Raw genomic sequence first — 18870 nt, 5'->3', positions numbered from 1 at the left:
TTCATCCGATTGTATGAGGAAAAGGAAGCAGAGTGAACAAGCGGTTAAAGAGACAGAACTGTAACCGAAAGCCTGGTTAACGGTTCAGTGTTTTGCTCAAGGACACTTCAGCAGGCCGGATGCTTGCCGTCACATGAGTTTGAACCTGAGCCTTTCAATTAGAGGACGGTCTCCCTTCACCACCCTGCTGCTCTTCTCCAGGGTTCAGACAGCCAGAAACACTCAGGAGGTTAAATGAAATACTGACATATTTCCCCTAGTCATGCACAATTCAAGGTTTCTACACAGGTCTGGACTCCTGCACAAGTCTGTAGAAGTATGGAAAAATATTTTGGTCATTTGCAGGTCTTGATAAGTTTGGAAATTGCACAAAAAGTTTGGAAAACATGGAAAAATGTCCTGATATACATACATACATACATACATCTACACATTTTCTGTGGCTTTAGATCCCTGTCATCTCACATATTCTGATATTTTTTGCTGTGAAGAATAATCATCTTTAGAGAGATATGAGAGAGATAAGTTAGTAGGGGAGACGATCATCATAACTGATACTGAACACTAGAATCTTCAAATCAAGAAGTTAATGTCTGAAAAAAAGTCTGGGATTTTGACACTGACACTGTGTAGGAAGCCTGACAATTACATTCCTTTGAATTGACATTCTGCATTTAGTGACTAGTGTGCCTGCGGTTGCCTTCCAATAAATTAAGCTGTCCTGTTATTTATGCGTCACACTGCTGAGTCCATCTCTAAAGGCATTCTGCAGAAACACAGTAAGCAACACATTTTAAAAACACAAAAAAAAACCATCAGTGCAAAAAAAAAAACCCAAGGCTGTTCTAAGATTACACGGGGTAAAATCCCTCTGATTTCCTGACTCACTTCTCTCAAAACCTTCCCAAGACTTTGGCCCAAATCCACAAAACCAAGGCAACCAGCATCAAACCTGAAGGAACGGCAAACCGACGCGTCAACGCCACACTTCCCAATCTGCCGAGATAACGTACGAGACAGGACAAAGGCATCTTATCGACTAAGTACAAATAAAAACAGAACAGACATTTATTGTGCCAGAATCTACTGTACATAGTCAGAAACATAATGTAGTGTACCATGTAATCCTTAGATACTGAAATTACAGCAGCATGTAGTGAATCATATAAAAAAAAAGGCTAAATGGAATGCTTTGTTCAGTAATACTGATTTGTACCATATAAGGAGAGGGAATGGGTGAGGAGGAGGAGGAATGCAGTCCAGTCTTATTAACATAATAAACAACCCAAATGCACTGTAGAATGAGTGAAGGAAGAGAGGTATTATATTACCATAGGAATAAATTGGTATATGGCAAGTACCTAGGTTTAATTTTTTTTGGTCTACCTGAATTCATTTACAGGTAACCACACAAAAAAGTCAGTTAACTCATTTTTAAGACTTTTACTTGCGGAGTCTCTTATTTGCATCTCCGATGTCTCTCCATTATGTGAATATAAAGACGGCACCCTTCGTGCCTCTGTGTATCGTACTTAGAAAAAACAAAAAGGTTAATAGGAAAAGGTGCGTGGTCAGACAGTGCTTTTGGTGGGCAGCTCGGTGCTGTTGTGCCGCGTCTTGCGCGACGTGCCGTCGTCTCGCGGCCGGGCCTTCTGCAGGTTGGACATGGCGGCGGTGCGCTGGATGTCGATGAGGGCGTAGAGCTCGGTGCGGCGCGTGGGGGTGGTGGGAGGCAGAGGAGAGGTGGGGGTGCGGGGCGTGTGGGGGTTGCTGCCGTCCGAGGCGCCCTTGTTGCCGGCCCCGGCGCTGTTGTCCGTCACCACCTCTATATAGTTGAGCGTCTTGGGCGGCTCGGCGTGGCCCGGCAGCGGCGGCCGGCGGAAGTCAAAGTTGAAGACGGTGGGTCCGTCGGTGCGGCGGCGGGCCGTTTCGGGCCGGTGGGCGCTGAGCGGCGCCGTCACGTTCTCCGTGTTGACGTAGTTGTGGGAGGGCTCCAGGGCCGCCGACAGCGGGTGGGCGGACAGCGGGTGGGAGTAGGAGTGGTGCAGCAGGCCGTGGTGGTGGTGGTGGTTATAGCCGTTGAGGGAAGGCGTCTTCAGGTTGCCGCCGCTGCCGCGGCCGTTCTCCTCGTCCTCGGAGCTCGGCTTCCTGGCCTCCCAGACGGGCGGCAGCGCCGGCAGGTTCTCGTAGTCCAGCAGGGCGGTGCGCCGCTGGGCCGAGTTGTTGACATTCTGAACGTCGGGGGTGAGCGGGGGCGGGCGGTGGCGGCGAGGGGCCGTGGCCGGGTTGCAGGAGGCGGAGGAGGAGCCGTTGGAGTGTGTGGGGGCCGGCTCGGCCTCGGCGGGGGCCTCCTTGGCGCTCTGCGGAGCGTCCGTGTGGCCGTTAGTCTCTCTGGGCTCCTCGGCCTCGCCGGAGTCCCTCGCCTCCAGCTGCCGCTTTTCCTTCTCCTTGGCCATCAGCTGCCTCTGAACGGGGGTGGGTCCCAGCACGAAGCGAACCCCCTGGGGCTCCAGCAGCACTTGGGGCTCCGGCTGGGCGGGCGGGGCCGGCGGGTCGGCGCGGATCCTCGGGGGAGGCGGAGGGGTCGGGGGACACTGCGACTGGGGAGAGCCGGGACTCTCCAGAGGCGTGGTGACCGTCAGCGGGCTGGGCTGGTCCTCCAGCAGCCCGGTGGTGTTGACGTAGGTGTGAACCTGCCAAACAACACAGCAGTCAGGAAGGGTTTTCTCTCCCATCAGCTCATATTTACTCATCTGCACTATAGTAGAATTAATAGAAATAGAACTGATTAAACTGATCTTCTCTTACTGTGGACTCTTGAAGTAGCAGCCCAATTTAGCTTAAAGGGACCCCAATTAAGTTAAAGGAAGTATGTAATAAATAAATACATACCAATATTGATCATTCTAACATGGTGCAAAGTTAATACTGGTTAATATAAAGTTAATTATATTAACTTAACGCCAAAATTTCCCACCAGTTGGCTGATGGTGTTAAGTCTGTATATCTAACCAGGTAATCACCATCATTTAGATTTCCTAATGTAGTCATAAAAATGTAGTTGGCTGTTAAAACAGTCAAACTGGCTGATATTTTTTTGATGTGTCAAATATGATTTATCTGACAAAATAAATAATAATAATAATGATAATAATAAGTAGTAGTAGTAAAGGTGTAATAGTACTAGTTGTAGTACTAGTAGAACCAGTGGTCTGTGGTTTCTTACCGCCTCGTCAGCCACCAGTAGGGGGTGTGTGGACTCCTCTCCCACCGAGGGCAGACGGGTGCTCGCCACAGACGGGTGGCGGGTGGAAGGGTGAGACGGGGCCTCGCCCACCGAGGGGATCCTGGTCACACCGTTTGGCACCGTGGGCACCGAGTAGCCCAGAGCTACGACACACACAGGGAAGACAGGGGAGGCACTTTAATAAACTGTTATGCAGACTGGTTTAGGTGTGTCTGTGCTCTGCAGGGAAAACAAAACAACTTGCCTGCCTCAGATGTAATAAACACAGCAGTGACGCAAAAAAGGACAATCTAATCTAATTTTTATTGACACCAGTTAAAGGCGTTATAAGTACGAGTTTTATTATCCCATAAAACAAAATAACTGGCATCATAACACATTTTGTTCTGAAGCCAAAAAAGCAAATGAAAAAGCAGTATTATTATTATTCCATTATTTTGCTTAGTGATATATTACTTTGTCACTACATGTTTCTGTTGGATCTCTGCTCTACTAGCTAGCTTACTCGCTATATTGTGAAAATGTGTCTTATTTCTGGTCATTACAGGCCACTGTAAGCTGTGTTAGAGACCTGTCAATGTTACTGCAATTCCTTGGTCACCGATAGAAGTCAAAATAAAAAAGGACTCCTAAATTACTTCATGCCCCTTTAAAATCTGCTGCTTTGTGAATGAGCTACAGAAATGAAAGTGACTATTGACTGAGGCAGGAATAAAAAGTTGCAGTCTACATGAGATGAAATAAAAGCATGGATGACGTCTAAATCTGTAGAGGATGGAAAGACTTGATTTGTTCATATGGAAGTAAACGTAAACAAGTAAACGAGTTTCATGCAAACACAAAATCTGATATGAAATGAGACGATTTCATAACGAATTTACTTGCGCTTGCATTGTTAATCAACACAATTCTATTTTCTCAAAAATAAAAACAGATGTGAAAACTAATTAAATGTCCAAATAGGGGGCTAGATTAGTGACCAACATGATAGGCTTTTGAAAATCAGCAACTTTCTGTGTATGGTGTGTATGTTGAGACAACTGAGAGGAGTGGATTCCCTACATAGGAGTGTGCAATTTGAGGTGAGATCCATATTATTAATCCCAGAGGGAAACACAGTTGTGATACCACAGCAAAGTCAGAGAAACGCACACATACACACAAGGTCAAGAGACAGCAGCCAGTCAGAGATGATTCAACATTAAAAATGCACTTAAGACAGCATGTAAATGTGTGTGTACCTGCAGGAGTGTGTGGTGTGTGTACCTGCAGGGATGTATAGTGTGTGTGTGTGTGTACCTGCAGGAGTGTGTGGTGTGTGTGCGGCCTGGTGGTTGGGCTCCAGCACGGCCTCCTCCACCACGCTGATGCTGTGGCTGTGCATCACCTCCTGCAGCATGTTGAAGATCTCCTCCGCCCGGGCGCACTTGAAGGCAAAGATCCCTGCACACACACGCATACAAAACAAACACACCCAAACAAAACAAACGCACACAAGAAACCACAGCCAGTATTAGCGCAGTGCATTCAACATAATCTCCTGTTGATTGGTCTTTGTCTCCCTCAGTGTTAATTTTGTTGACAACAAAGTCAGGACAAAAAAATATCTTTCAGCGGACATATTTTAAATGATTGAGATCTGATGACTAACGGACACCATGAAATTAAAGATTAGACTAAAATTATTTAGCTTTTTCAGCAATGAAAGGACTGCCAAGACTAAAATGAGACCAGAATAACATGGATTAGGAGATGGGTGGGCATTCACATTATATTTGGTCATGTATTTGTATTTAGAAAAGAAACATTAATGGATATTCTCCACCTCTCAACATTTCTCTCTAATCCCCTCTCTGCACCCCAACTCCCACACAAATAGTCCATGCCCCTCCCTTGTGAATAGAGGGATTCTCAACTATTTGGAAACTTTTCGGAGGCCAACTGCTGCCAGTATAGATGTTACAAGGGAAAGCAAAAATGTGGCAGAATGTTGCTGAAATGGATGTGACAAAAAGTAGTCTAAAAATATCCAGAGATTTCCCTGACTAAAACTAAAAATGAAAACTGGAATAACTCGTACAACTAAAACATTTTAGTAATTTTACTAAAACGGATATGCTGCCAAAATTAACACTGGTCTCCCTTTAGCTACCTATCACAGGATAGGTGCTAACACCGAGGTGGAGCAATAAGAGGAGACAAGGAGGGGAAAAACTACCATCAAAAAAGGCTAAAGAACATGTAAACCAAGGGTATGGCAACACACCAAGGACAAACCACGCACGGTGCTGTCACTGAGACTGATAATAATCACACTGCAAGGAAACACTGCACACAGGGAGAAAACACAACACTAAGAAGGGTAAAATTCCCTGTCCAACAACACCACAGACACCGGCATTTACAGGTATCAATACTGTACGGCTGATCACAGTATTGGGTGGTCATGATATGAATGAGATGGGAAAACACAGCGTGCCTGAGACTTACCGCACCCACGAACCTACAGAACCCCTCCCAAACCCCCAGCTCTCTCCACCTCATCCTTATGAAAGCATGGGATCCAAAAATAATGGCACAAAAGGCGTGTCATGGCAGTGGCAGAAACATGTGATTCGTGATAGATTGGCAACACAGTCCTGACGGTAATGCAAAGATGATTCTGCTGCCCGACTCAAACAGAGAAGTCAACTGATTTCAGCATGTTTCATATAATAGGTGCACAAAGAGAAATCTGAGTTTCTACCTTTACCAAATGAAATATTCCCTTCTCTGCCTCTGGACTACATATAGATACAACTGTCAGTACACTCGACATCTTTTCCTATGTGTTCATGTGTAATATGTTATGCCAGTATTTCAAAATGTCCTTCTCAACTGGGGTAACATGCTAACTGAACACAGACAATCAAAAGTCAATGTGAGGATATGATACGGATTTGTGCAATATCCCCCATATATCTCTGGCACATATAATTTCTATTGTTAATGACTTATTGTGCCAAATGTTGAGATGATTATTGTGTCATTTATTATGTAAATAGGTCAGGTGATTGTACAAAGAGGCAAATACTGTTTTTAATTTTTTCTTTTCCCTTCAGCTTTATTATAGCATTTTGTTATGTTGCTTGTTTCTCGAGTGTTTGTTGCTGCTGTGCCAATTCAATTTCTATCTAGAAGACAGCGAAGCTGAAATACTACGAGGAGCTTTATTTTTTTGACATGTACCCTGGCCTGTCTGGCAGCGGCGGCCGCTCTCAAAGGAGAAGAGGTTGGAGTCGTAGCCATAGCGCCGCAGGCACAGGTAGGGCCACCTAACGTCGTCACGGCGATGGGTGTGGAGGACCAGCTCGGCCTCGGTCAGCTCCATCACGCCAGAGCCCAGCTCGTTCCCATCGTCGTCCACGTTGATCACCTGGACACACACACACACACACACACACACCAAACACAGTCAGAGGCGTCAACTGGACCTCGGGACTGTAACGAGTACAGGAGACTACACTGGGAAACCCTGAATTCTCTTTGGGATGTAGCTCCTGAACCACTTTTGGAGATTGAGTACATAATAAGCAGTGTTTATGAATGAAATATGTCCAGGGTGGGAAATTAACACCAACCAGAAGCCAAATGTCGGTGAATTTGTTTACTCTACTAGGCGTTTTTCATCATCAATTTCATTTAAAGGTTGTATTCTAATGGAAAAATCTTGTTGGCTGGTAAAATAGTTAAAGTAACTGATTTTTTTTTTTGTTTAATTTCTAGACACTGAAGCTGGTGAACTACAAGTTCCCTGAAATGCATTGACCCATCAATCACAGAATGAGGCATCAACTAGGCCTCAGGAACGTAACTGAGCAAAAACAAGAATCTGAAAAAACATAAATTCGTATTCAGATGTAGGTCTCTGAAACCAGTTTTGGAAATTGAGCAAGTATAATCAGCAGATATTGTGACAGAAACCTCCCAACCACAATCATTAGTGAATAATCCTGGGTGTGGGACTCCTACTGACTACAAGGTTGGTGTTGAGACAGGCCAAGGCAAGAACTCACCTTGAATTTGCTTTGATGATTATCTGGAATTGACTCTTTCTCTGGACAGCTTAAACAGCTACCCATGGCTTCTTCAGAGCACCATCTGATGTCTGACACCCAAGGAAACAGCATTTCAGTTAGACCAGAGTTTAATCACAGCACAACACTAAAACACAGTTGCCCACATAATTTTCGTTGACATTATCCTGTCCGGTTTGCTCACCTAGATCCTGCCACCAGTACCCCTGGTTCCATCCTCAGAGCCTGAGGGACACTCATGCTTTTTCTGCTTTGCCAACATGAACAGCAATTCTGCACAGAATAAAATTCAGAGGCAACACGATTGATTTGTGGCACTTGTGAAATTTACAACCAAGTGCACATTAAACATATTTTTTGTCTGAAATGTTTCTGCTTCTTCAAAGTAGCAAGCAACCTAATATTTATAAATTATCGTGGGAGGTGGTTTGAATGGTCGGGATACATCGGCCAGTGAAACGTGCAAAATGTATGTTGTTGTAAATGCCTTGCGTTGCCCGCTTGTCATGTTTCATTATATCTGGATAGGATACAATAGGAGCATCCATACATCCAGTAATGTTAATTATCAATATCACCTCCCATTAAGCTGCAAAGGTCCATACATAAAGCTCGCTGAGCCGTATGTTTCCAGTTAGCCATCTATGGGTGTTTACCAGCCAAGTAGCTCGGAAGCGAATAAACACACAAGTTAGCTAAATAAACAAATTAGACACGAGCTAACTATCTTAGTTAGCTTGCTAACTTAGTTGGCGAAGTTTATAAAACTAACTATATCAGTAGCTACTGTTACAGTAACTTTGTAATTAGCCAGATAGCAAGCTCCATTCGCTCAGTGTGGTAACGTTATGATAGTGTAATGGCAGCTAGTTAGCACAAAGCTAAGCTGACTGTCTGCTGGTTGAATAAGCTAACACTAGATTTCAGCTAACTAATTAGCTCGGACGCTAGCGTTAGCGTTCCCGAGAATACACCAACGCATTTAGCTTGCTAGCCAGCCTCTTCTTGTAAATAAATTAACAACATAATAAAGGGATACTTACGAGGTACCGTTAATATGTTGAATGAAAACATCCAAACTTTTCGGGCATTCGGATAGTTAGTGAGCAGCTCTGGGTTATCACAAAACGACGCTAGCTAGTAAACCAACAAGCTAGCTAGCGTTAGCCTGCTGCTACACCAGCAAATCCACCATCTTTCCTCTGCGTTGCTAGAGCGCCAAAAAAACAATCACAACTTCTTTCAAAGGTGGCTAACGCTCACGTTTGCGAAAACAAAACAATGAAAAACGGTTTAAATCCATCAATAATCCTTCGTGTTTCACTATAGGGTAAAAAAGTCCGTCAAGATACACTTTTTTCTCCCTGAAAACCAAGTTTGCTTTGGTCGCACCGTCTTTTATCCTGCTAGCCTGCTGGGCTAAATCACTGCAACTTGGCTAAACTTCCGAGAGTTAGAGGCAGGAATCTCCAATGTGGTGAAGGCTCGGCTCAGTGCGCATGCGCGGCTGTGTGGTTTGGGATAGCCAGGGCCTCTCCCAGGAGGGACATAATGAATGAGTAATAGAAAATAATGGTATGTCAGTCATGCAATCTTAAAAAACATAATTACTTGTTTTATTGAAACACCCACAGAAAATGCGTCACGATATGTCATATACATAGGATAATTTATATGGGGCCGAGAGCTAACTGTTACAATGTGCAAGGAATTCTCTGTCATTGGTTGTTTGTGCAATGATTCCCATCTAGCATTCCTTGACAGTGAGTACTACAGTCATGTTTGAGCAGGTATGCATCGTTGATGGATGAATACTCATAGATTTAAGAGATTTCTACATTTTTCTATGATGTTTAATTGCTTACACATGCTATGCTTCCTTCTGTACAATTTCCTCTTATACAATGAAGCACAATTAATACTTGTAAAAACAAATAAAATACATAATACACTCTTAATATGATACCTTACATAGATTTATGATTAAATAAACTATTTTTTTCCATTTGCTAATACAAGAACCAGCCATGGCTATACAACACTGAAACATAAATGTCTAATTTATCAAACAAATACACCTCAGTCGACAGTAAGTACTTTATCTGCTCAAGGGAAATTATGGACGACTTTCTGAAAGGCTTCTATAAAATCTCTTTACTGATAACTGCTAATCATTTGTTGGTTCAGGAGACAATCAATGCAGCGTATGCCTCAGTGCTGAGAATATGACTGTGAGTTTGGCTGCTCAGTTTTCTTTACCGCTAGAAACCCAAGATAAAGGCGACGCATTTACTGCTGCCAGGATATATAGGCTTACTTCACTTTGAGTCATGATGAATCATCCTCTGAAAGTGGATAGTGATGCAGAAAATGTTTACTGTACAGAACTGAGTTTGCTTTAAGCGATTCTTCAGCATCATATTCAGAGAAGCAGATGATAAGACAGTGGTCTTTTGGTCAGTTGCAGTTTTTTCTCTGTGATTTGTCACAGCCATAATGTGCAAATGTTATAGCTTATCAAACACAGTGACAATACATAATTCAAAAAAGCAGCCATAATAGAAATATAGAGCAACATATATACACACACACACAGATATGATGTAAGTATATACAATTCTGTTGAAATTAATCTTCTGTTGTAATTAAATAGTCATATAGTTTTCTCTATTCGATAATATCTGGTGATGAAAATATAAACAAAAATAGTAGAAAAATAAAATTGCCATGTATCCCTGTAGTGCTCAACATATAAAAGTACAAAGTGATTCTTCTTTTTTTTTTTTTTGTTCTCGTTCAGTAGTCAATACAATCTTTAACGTCTGGTGTACACCATATCTGTGGGCCGAAAACAAAACAAAAAAAGGGATAAATTAGTTTTGATAATAGATTGTTTCAACTCAGATCTCTCTAACTGAGCTATGTGAGTCGCAAATGAAATCTGAAGTCAAATTCGTGTTTTTTTCCCCCCCCACTTTAACCTGGGAGGCCTGCAGCTGAAAGACACGTACCTCTGTGGGCGTCGGGGTTCACATTTTCATAGATGGGGTACAGGAGGTTCTCCTGCTCGCTGCGCAGCTTCCTGGCTCGCAGCACGTCGCGAACGCACTGGTGGAGGTACGCATACTGGACCTGAGGGGGGGACATAGGGATGAGTGCCATGATGTCACACCAGATCCATCAAGTGTCACACGGGCACCCAAAGCTGTACTAATCCCAGACTCTCTGTTATGTCCATTGTCTCTTATTCTATTGGTTGATGTTAGCGTGTCTTACGTATTTATGTAGGCTTTTACATGAGTAGTAGTTTTACATACCCTGACGAAGGGTTAGGATTAGGGTTGGGGTTCAGGGTTTGGGGCGTGTCTTTACTCACTGGTTAGTACTGTCAATATAGTTTAGTCGCCTTTTTCAGACAATACAAATCCTCAAATTCAATACTGATTCTCCGTAGGCCAGATAGTAGAGCAAGGCACTAACGCTGTCAGGGTTAAGGGTTCAATTCCCACCAGGGCCACCCATACTAACAGATAGAAGCATCCATTAAATGGCATATGTTACGTAAATAACATCAGTCTCATGCAAGTAATCCAAAACATATGGTCTATATAAGAAAATAAAAGACAAATTTATATAGTAGTATATTTTTCAAAATCTCTCGATCACAAACTGTAGACTGTAGTTGACCCAACTTTTAATTTACACGTACATCACTGGACACACACACACACACACACACACACACACACACTCCCATTCACTCTTCATATCGTGATGTCATACCTCGGTCTGCACCATGTGTGAGCGGTGAAGGCGCAGGTCAAAAACGGCACCGTACACGTCCACTGTGTCCTTGGTGTCCAGCTGCTGCAGCACCCGGTCCAGACCGATGAAGGTCCCTGTTCGCCCCACGCCAGCACTGGGAGGGGACACACACACACACACACACACACACACACACACACACACACACACACACACACACACCAGGTTCAAGCTCAGTGTCATTTTATTCACCCAGTACAAGGAATGTGCAGGAATTTGCCTTGGAGACTGGCGCAGGAACAGATCTGCATATCGACGACTCACATGGTGACAGAAGCACACACCGGCACAACAGGACATCTCATTCTTAATCACTCATAGACTAGAGATTAAACTTAAATTAGCACTTAAATTAATTCATCTTATCTTAAATCATCTTAATTTAGGATGATTTTAGATGAAACGTTATTGATTCACTGTGAGGAAATTAAATTGTTGCAGCAGCAAAAGTAATAGGATTCAGCAGGGAAAAGGAAATAGAATATAAGCGCACAAGTTGAATATAAAAATAAGCAATAAAAATAGAAGAATTAAAATGATTTAAAGTAGTATAAAAAATGTGGATAGTGATGGGTTACTAACATTTATGGATTTACTTAGAGTTGTTACTTAGAGATGTTACTGGTCCCATCACTTCCCCAGTATTGGAGAACAGGTGGGACCAAGTCAAGTCAGTTCAAGTACTTTTAACAAACAGAGTGTTTTACAGAAAAAAGACACAAAAATAGACAAAAATAGAAACATCTTAAGTGAGACCAGTTGGTCTGTGGGTTATTAAAGACTGAACGGTCCTTGGTGTCTACCTGCAGTGGGCCACAGTGGGGCCGGATCCGGGCGTCCTGTTGATGTAGTCCCGCACCGTGCGGACGAACTGGATGAGGGACTGGGTGGTCTCTGGAACCCCGTGGTCGGGCCACACCGTGTAGTGGAACTGACGCACCAGCCTGGAGTAGCTCAGCTGCTCCTCCTAACAAACACAGAGACACGGTCAGGACGGAGCAGTGCGTACGATTTATTTAGGATGCTGATGGTGGGGGGGGGCGGGGGAATACTGGGGTCCAACCACAAAATCAAGATTTTCTTAAAACAAGTGAAAAAATGGTTCAGAAAAGTATCCAAACGTACGCTGCAGATCTTGAACTCTCGTATGGTCCACTCAGGCAGGACGGACTCCGACAGCATCTGGACGATCAGGTCGCCGTAGTACAGAGGCTCCTGGTCAAACGGCCAGTAGTGGTCACACTTCACCTGGACAGGGGGAAGGAACAGTTTTGGATGAATGACTAAATCACTGATATGGCAAAACTGCCACAAGTGAAAGATGTCGTCCCCTCACAAATGATGTAAGCACCTCTCGGGCCAATCAAAGGAGGCCGCCACCCAAACTGCTGAGCCAGGCCTGCTGACCCTTATGACCAACAGCAGGGTTGGAATTCATGAATGAACTCATCAATTCCAATTCAGCTGAGGAATTGAAACTAGAATTGGAATTTGAGGAAGTTGAATTTAATTCAATGAAATTCTGTGAAATTCCATGTTTTTTTTGGTTGTGTCTTACCACATATCTGAGATTACATGTAGTGTTACATATCATCAATACTGAATATCATAAAATGTTATTGGTAACTTTCAGGTGCAGAACATGTAATCGTAATACATACATTATGACTGTATTTGATTTGGGTGACATTCACATTCCAACTCCAGGAATTGAACTGGAATTTACCATGCATTCTCAATTCAATGCATGAATGGCCCCAACCTGATCAACAATATAAACGGATCCTAAAAACGATCGACTCTATTCACATGACATGAGCCTCCTCTACCCACCCTGCCTTTCTCCACACACTGCGTAACCATGACGATGTTGTGGACGTTCTGCTCCCACACCATCTTCCAGAAGTCATCTTTGGTTCCCGGCAGCGGACCCTGGGTGGCGATGTACTCCCGACGGAAGTTGTTACCCTGAAACACATTTTCACATCAAAACTCAGTGACATTTTCACAGAATAACAACAGCTGCAGTAGGATAACAGAACGCATTACAAAGGAATGTGTTACTGTAATCACATTACTTTTTCCTGTAACAGAGTAAAGTACGGCATCACTGTTCCAGTTTCAGTCATCACGTTACAGTTACTGATCTAACAGATTGGTCGTTACTTGCATTACATTCTTTTGCCTCTTTATTGGTGTAATATTTATGGAAATTCCCCTCGTCTTATCCTGGCTTCAAGTCCCGTCAGAAATATCAGAATTACAGCAGAGAGACATGAACGAACCAACAAAGTGGTAAATACAACTGGGAAAGTCTGAAGAAATAAAGATATTCTTTGATGCATTTCACTTTCCACACATTCTATTAATATTTATATCAAATTGATCGTTTGTTACAACATACAAGATACAAGATTGTCTTGTATTTTGTATCTTCTTATAATGCATGGTGTGGTTTTCTTTATTTTAGCAGCACTGTCCATATTCTCAAACATGAAACTGTCAAGTACATCCAATCCCTCCATGGATCTGTGAGCTTACAGGAATGTAGCTGGCGTTGATGTAGTCGGAGCAGGGATCGTCATCCACGTAGGACAGCTTCACCCGCGTCGAGTCATCTGAACACCAGATAAATAAGAGAGGTTGAGCAAGACGCTTCCCACATAAATGCTGGATGCACTGCTGAGTAATGTGGAGGTTGCCAAACTAGAAGGGGTGTGGCCTGGCAGCCCAGTGTAATCTCTCTTAATCACTCCATATTTATGGCTGTAAACGGCTGCCTCCCACTCACAGGGAAGGATGTTGTTGTATCGGTTCTTGCCGCGGTTCTCCGGCAGCAGAGCGGTGTCCAGCGGCTGGTTACGACCCACGTCCTTCAGGTCCTGACAGCAGAACAACAGGATCAGGGTTAAATAACGCATGAAGGGTCGCATGCTGGAGCAGCGGGGGGGTTAGAAGGGAAAATCCAACCTCAGATCCTCTCACACTGTTATATATCATATAACTGTGATGTTCAGTGTTCAAGAGTTATGAAGTGATGAAGTGTTGTAATTTACTTTTTTGGTGAACCCACTTTCCCTCAACTTGCCTCGTCTACTTTTACTTGAGTTAGTGACTTTCTACATTTCCCAGAATGCCTTTCAACAACCCCCAGTCTTTCAGGTCTTAACACGAATATATTGTGGTTGCATTCTAAACCCATATATATCCATTTTGAAAAAACAAATACAATGTTTTGTTCAAACATATCTACCATTTGGAAAAAGTGTCACGTAACTTGAAGAATAAAATTGGAATAAAATTAAGATACATTCTGGGACTTTTTAAAGCGCAGCACGCAACTTAAAAAAAACACTTTTCAATAATGAATCCTATAGTATATTAGGGATTGAATGATGGACTTCAGGTAATGTTTTTATTTTCCAAAATGGATGTAACACATTTTTGGACATTAACTCTTCAGCTAAACTCGATAGCTTATCACTGTCTGTGACAATCTGTGACAAATTCCTGTGCATTTATTGTGCTTATGAAATGCACATTCCTTCATTCTGTTTATGCAACACTGCAATATTAGATGACAAGTCACACCTACTACACAAGAAATCCACCCTCCTCCTGTCAGGTCGCCACTTTCTGGTATTCCAGTGTAAGACAAATCAAAGGAAAAATACCCCCATACCAGAAGCAATAAAAAATCCTGATGAGAATCATGATGTTTCTAACACTGGACAATTGTAAACTATTATAATTTTCCCCATGTTCCCCATTGATTTTATTTGAGTTGAATTGAATTGCAGTTACAACCCCACACTAACCTCATACTCCTCTGACAGAAGGTAGTTGGAGTCGGCCTGCAGTTTGGTGTAGTGAGACTCAAAGTGCATGATCTTGATGGGGCTGCAGGATACAGACAAAATATTTAGTACACAAAATATCCAGAAGGCAAAAGACAAATCAGCCATTCAACAGAAGAGATTTTTTGATTTCAGCAGGAAAACACAGAATTTACCTGGAAATGCGACGGTTGCTGAAACAGAAGGGACAAATGTGAGTGACTGGTCATAAACTACATCTGCTGAAGGATTTACTGTGTTATAAGAACCTGTTACATCAGCCGTTCCCCACCTTTTTATTACTAAGGCAGATGTATGCAGCACGCAACAAACCAAGGCACACCTAAACATTAATTGCACTGAATTATGTAATAAAAATATGGTATGATCAAACAAGAGAGCCAGCAAACATAACGAGCCACAAACTGCTTTAACCCAGAGGAAAAAAGGTGTGACCTTAACCTTACCAAACTGAAGCTGAATGAAGTTTATATCATGGCTTTGTTTGGCCTTGATTGTCTTAAAATGCACTTTTACAGAATATTATACAGCGTATTTCTATGTAATTGTTTCTACTTGTTAATTGTGTCCCATTGCTTGTCCGTCCTTTATACATGCTACATAGGATTAGTAGCAGCAGCAAGTAGTAGTAACAGTAGTAATAGTTGTAGTAATAATACTAATAGCACTACTACTATTATTATTAGTAGTAGCAGTAGTAGTGGTAATAATAGCAGTAGTATTAGTATTAGTATTAGTATTAGTATTAGTATTGGTGCTGGTATTGGTATTTGTATTAGCATTGGTACTAACATTAGTATTGGTATTAATATTAGTATTACTATTACTATTAATATTAGTATTAGTATTGGTGTTAGTATTGGTATTGGTATTGGTATTTGTATTAGTATGGTGAGTTTACACATGGATGTTAACCTGCTGGACATTGCAGCCTGATGCACCTCCAACAGTATTAGTATTAACATTAGTATTAGTATTAGCATTAGTATTAGCATTAATATTAGTATTAGCATTAGCATTAGCATTAGTATTAGTGTGTTCCTCTTACCCTCTGACCCCCATGTGTACTGCTGAGGTCGGTCTCTCTCTCCTCATGCTCATCCTGACCGCTGGTCTCTCCTGAACACTCCTGCAAACACACAGCAGCATGTTAACCTTTATTATCCAGAGCAGAAACACCCTGCTGCACTCTGACAGCTCAATACATAAAATGTAAAAATGTAAATGTATGTGTGTGTGAGTTAGACAAGGACAAAGCATACAACAATATACAACAATATACAACAGCATACAACAGCATACAACAGCATACAACAGTATACAACAGCACACAACAGCACACAACAGCACACAACAGCACACAACAGTATACAACAGTACACAACAGTACACAAAAGTACACAACAGCACACAACAGCCTCCCAGCCGGACAGACAGACACTCACACTTTGCGGGCCTTCTGCCTGCAGACCAGCAGAGCGGTGACTCCCACGATCATGGCGATGAGGAACATGCCGGCGCTGATGCCCTCGATCACACCAGTCAGAGGCTCTGCAGGAGCAAAACCACATTTACACACCGTCAGCAAAACTCATCACACACTGACAGACAGACATGTTGCACCATTAACACTAACACCAATATCAATATTTATACTGTACTACTACTACTACTAATACAAATACTAATAATACTACTACTCATACTGCTATTACTATGTATATAGTTCGACGCACATTGCGTTTTCAGGTGCTGAGTCAAAAAAAATGGATCATAAAGAGAAAACGTAGGACCCGGCATAACTACAGCTTTATTCAAGAAAGTCTGACGAAGGTCGATTGTGGCTGAAACTCAATTCTATTTTATTCTATTTTATACTTTCTTGATCAAAGGTACAGTGGAGCATAGTTGTCACGGGTCCGACGTTTTCTGAACAGAAAAATACTAAAAATAATAAAGGCCAGTCTGTAAAATTGCATTTGAAGAACTGATTTAAAAGATGACACTGATTTAGTCAATCTAAGCTCCTCACTGTCTTGGCTCCTCATTCATAAGAATATACATATTGTCACACTTGAATACTCTGTTAACTATATGAAATGATTATCTTTCCATTTTCCCTTTACCAGCCATTCCTTTCTCTTCATTTCCTTCCCTGTCATTTACTTTCTGCTCCTGCCGACCGCCTGCTTTCATAACACCCTCTATTTTATGTTGATCTCTTGAGTTTTTTTGTCTGTTGAAAATGCTTTCTAAATAAACTTGACTTCCTCACCGGCCTCAGTGAGCAGGGGGAGGGACAGGAAGGTGTCGGTGTACAGCGGGGAAGTGGCGCCGTTCGTCTCCTCGTCAAACAGCTGGGTGAAAGCTCGAACGCTGAGCCTGGAGGACAGAACACACACCGGGTTGATGCTCCGTTTCATCGCCGCTCAGTCAACTCAAGTCAGTACAGACACAACTGCAGAGATTTGTGCCAAAATGAATTGTGATACTAAACCATATGTATCCATTTTGGAGAGAAAAACAATTGCCTGAATTTCATCTTTCAAAATCACTAAAATATAGAATATCCAGTGTAAAAGTGTTTTTTTTGTAATTTTTTTTTATTATTTGGGTTATGTTTTTTGAAAGGTGAATATCTCATCTTTGTGGTATGTTTCAAATAAAGTTGATTCTATGTGGAAAACATACTCGATGTGTGTGACAGCTGAGTTTGTTTAGAAAACATGTACCTAGAGTGTATGACACTGGAAAAAAAATAATAAAATAAACAAAAATAAACAAAAATAAAGGTAAGTTAAATAAAAAACGAATAAATGAAATGAAATGAAGTAAAATGAAGTAAAATGAAGTGAAATAAAATTAAATCGGTTGTATCACCTGCTATCTTCAGTACCTGTATGCAGTCTTGGGTTTGAGCGGTCCGTCGCAGAACGCGCTCAGCTCCCTCTCCCTCTCCGGGTCCGGGTCTCGGTCTCTGTCCTGGGACGCTTTGTGGTCGCAGCTCCCTCCCAGACTGTCCATGCCGGTCCCCAGGCTGATCTCAAAGCCCTGGGAGCCGCTGTCCGGACCCTCGGCGCAGCGGCTGGGGAAGTAGCTGGTCTGGTACGACTTTACGGAGCTGTTGGATTTGTAGTCCAGGTAGGAGGGCAGAGGGTGCTGCTGCTCCGGCTGCACGCTCTCCATGTCTTCAGGTGTGGAGAGGAAGCACAGGTGAGGTTGGATTACAGGATCTGCAGCTGTTCTGATTGAGAATTTGTCCTCAATATGGTAGGTTGAGGATCCACAATTTTTTGCGATTTAAAAACCTCATTTCCCAAAGCTGCTCCATCAAATATGGCTACATTTCCATGACCAGTATTTGTCAGTACTTCTGTCCAAATGGTAATGTTGTTTTTTGATGATTTGAATTTTCCAGGCCTCACTACCTTTATCCATTGGGACTTATGTAATGAGGAAACATGATTTAAGTTTATTATACCTTTTAAATGTTTATCAGCAGTCAAGCTTGACATTTAACACTTGGCCAGTTGGAAAAAAAAGATCATGGACAAATTTCCATGACTTTTCCAAACACCTGGTTAACATCAAGGAGGTTTTAACATGTATTATCATTTTTTTCAGGCCTTAACTCAACCAATCAGATTATTTCTGCCTCCACAGCAGCTCTGCCTCAGAGAAATGTTTGTTTAAGTAAAACTCCGGTCTCCCCACCTTCGGACTCGGCCACCACCACGGTGAAGAACTTGACCGCTCCGTTGACGTCGCTGAACCAGCTGCAGTTGAACCTGAAGAAGATGGAGGACTTGGTGACCACAGCCGTCCTGTCGCTGACCCGGGTGCTGAGGGGGGGGAGGGGCGGACC

The 18870-nt window shown here is 42.6% G+C and overlaps 2 protein-coding genes across 3 annotated transcripts in view; both read right to left on the bottom strand.

Annotated features, from left to right (window-relative positions):
* Positions 1-1044: 1044 nt before the first annotated feature.
* On the bottom strand, positions 1045-8774 carry LOC139933274 (fibroblast growth factor receptor substrate 2-like). 2 transcript variants are annotated; one of them, XM_071927339.2, is made up of 7 exons: positions 8367-8774; positions 7508-7596; positions 7303-7394; positions 6476-6662; positions 4547-4690; positions 3227-3390; positions 1045-2693 (listed from the first exon to the last, which is right to left on the bottom strand). In XM_071927339.2, exons 3-7 carry the CDS (start codon positions 7366-7368, stop codon positions 1572-1574), a joined length of 1683 nt encoding a protein of 560 aa, XP_071783440.1. In that variant the 5' UTR covers positions 7369-7394; positions 7508-7596; positions 8367-8774; the 3' UTR covers positions 1045-1571. The 2 variants fall into 2 exon arrangements, with proteins under 2 accessions (XP_071783440.1, XP_071783441.1); XM_071927340.2 differs by having other exon boundaries at positions 8374-8774.
* A 143-nt stretch (positions 8775-8917) lies between these two features.
* Positions 8918-18870, bottom strand: part of ptprbl (protein tyrosine phosphatase receptor type B, like) — a 37978-nt gene continuing 28025 nt past the window's right edge. Inside the window, exons 17-32 of the mRNA XM_078283169.1 lie at positions 18720-18869; positions 18467-18486; positions 17902-18176; positions 17281-17387; positions 16451-16556; positions 16054-16131; positions 15161-15178; positions 14967-15048; positions 13940-14030; positions 13690-13766; positions 12982-13116; positions 12274-12396; positions 11952-12115; positions 11107-11242; positions 10335-10455; positions 8918-10161 (exon numbers count right to left, since the gene is read on the bottom strand). Coding sequence (XP_078139295.1) covers positions 10139-10161; positions 10335-10455; positions 11107-11242; positions 11952-12115; positions 12274-12396; positions 12982-13116; positions 13690-13766; positions 13940-14030; positions 14967-15048; positions 15161-15178; positions 16054-16131; positions 16451-16556; positions 17281-17387; positions 17902-18176; positions 18467-18486; positions 18720-18869 — 1706 coding nt within the window. The 3' untranslated portion in view covers positions 8918-10138. The remainder of the gene's footprint in view (positions 10162-10334; positions 10456-11106; positions 11243-11951; positions 12116-12273; positions 12397-12981; positions 13117-13689; positions 13767-13939; positions 14031-14966; positions 15049-15160; positions 15179-16053; positions 16132-16450; positions 16557-17280; positions 17388-17901; positions 18177-18466; positions 18487-18719; position 18870) is intronic.

The sequence above is a fragment of the Centroberyx gerrardi genome, chromosome 4 (assembly GCF_048128805.1).
Source record: "Centroberyx gerrardi isolate f3 chromosome 4, fCenGer3.hap1.cur.20231027, whole genome shotgun sequence".
NCBI lineage: Eukaryota > Metazoa > Chordata > Actinopteri > Beryciformes > Berycidae > Centroberyx > Centroberyx gerrardi.
The sequence above is the reverse complement of the archived record's forward strand: the minus strand, read 5'-3'. Positions and strand labels throughout refer to the sequence as shown.

What these genes read in the sequence shown, in the direction of transcription:
- LOC139933274 (XM_071927339.2), bottom strand. Translation starts at nt 7,368, where the DNA reads ATGGGTAGCTGTTTAAGCTGTCCAGAGAAAGAGTCAATTCCAGATAAT. An exon ending in CCGCTGCCAGACAGGCCAGG is followed by an intron (nt 4,691 to 6,475) that starts GTACATGTCAAA and finishes GTGTGTGTGCAG; the next exon opens with GGATCTTTGCCTTCAAGTGC. An exon ending in CACACCACACACTCCTGCAG is followed by an intron (nt 3,391 to 4,546) that starts GTACACACACAC and finishes TGTGTGTCGTAG; the next exon opens with CTCTGGGCTACTCGGTGCCC.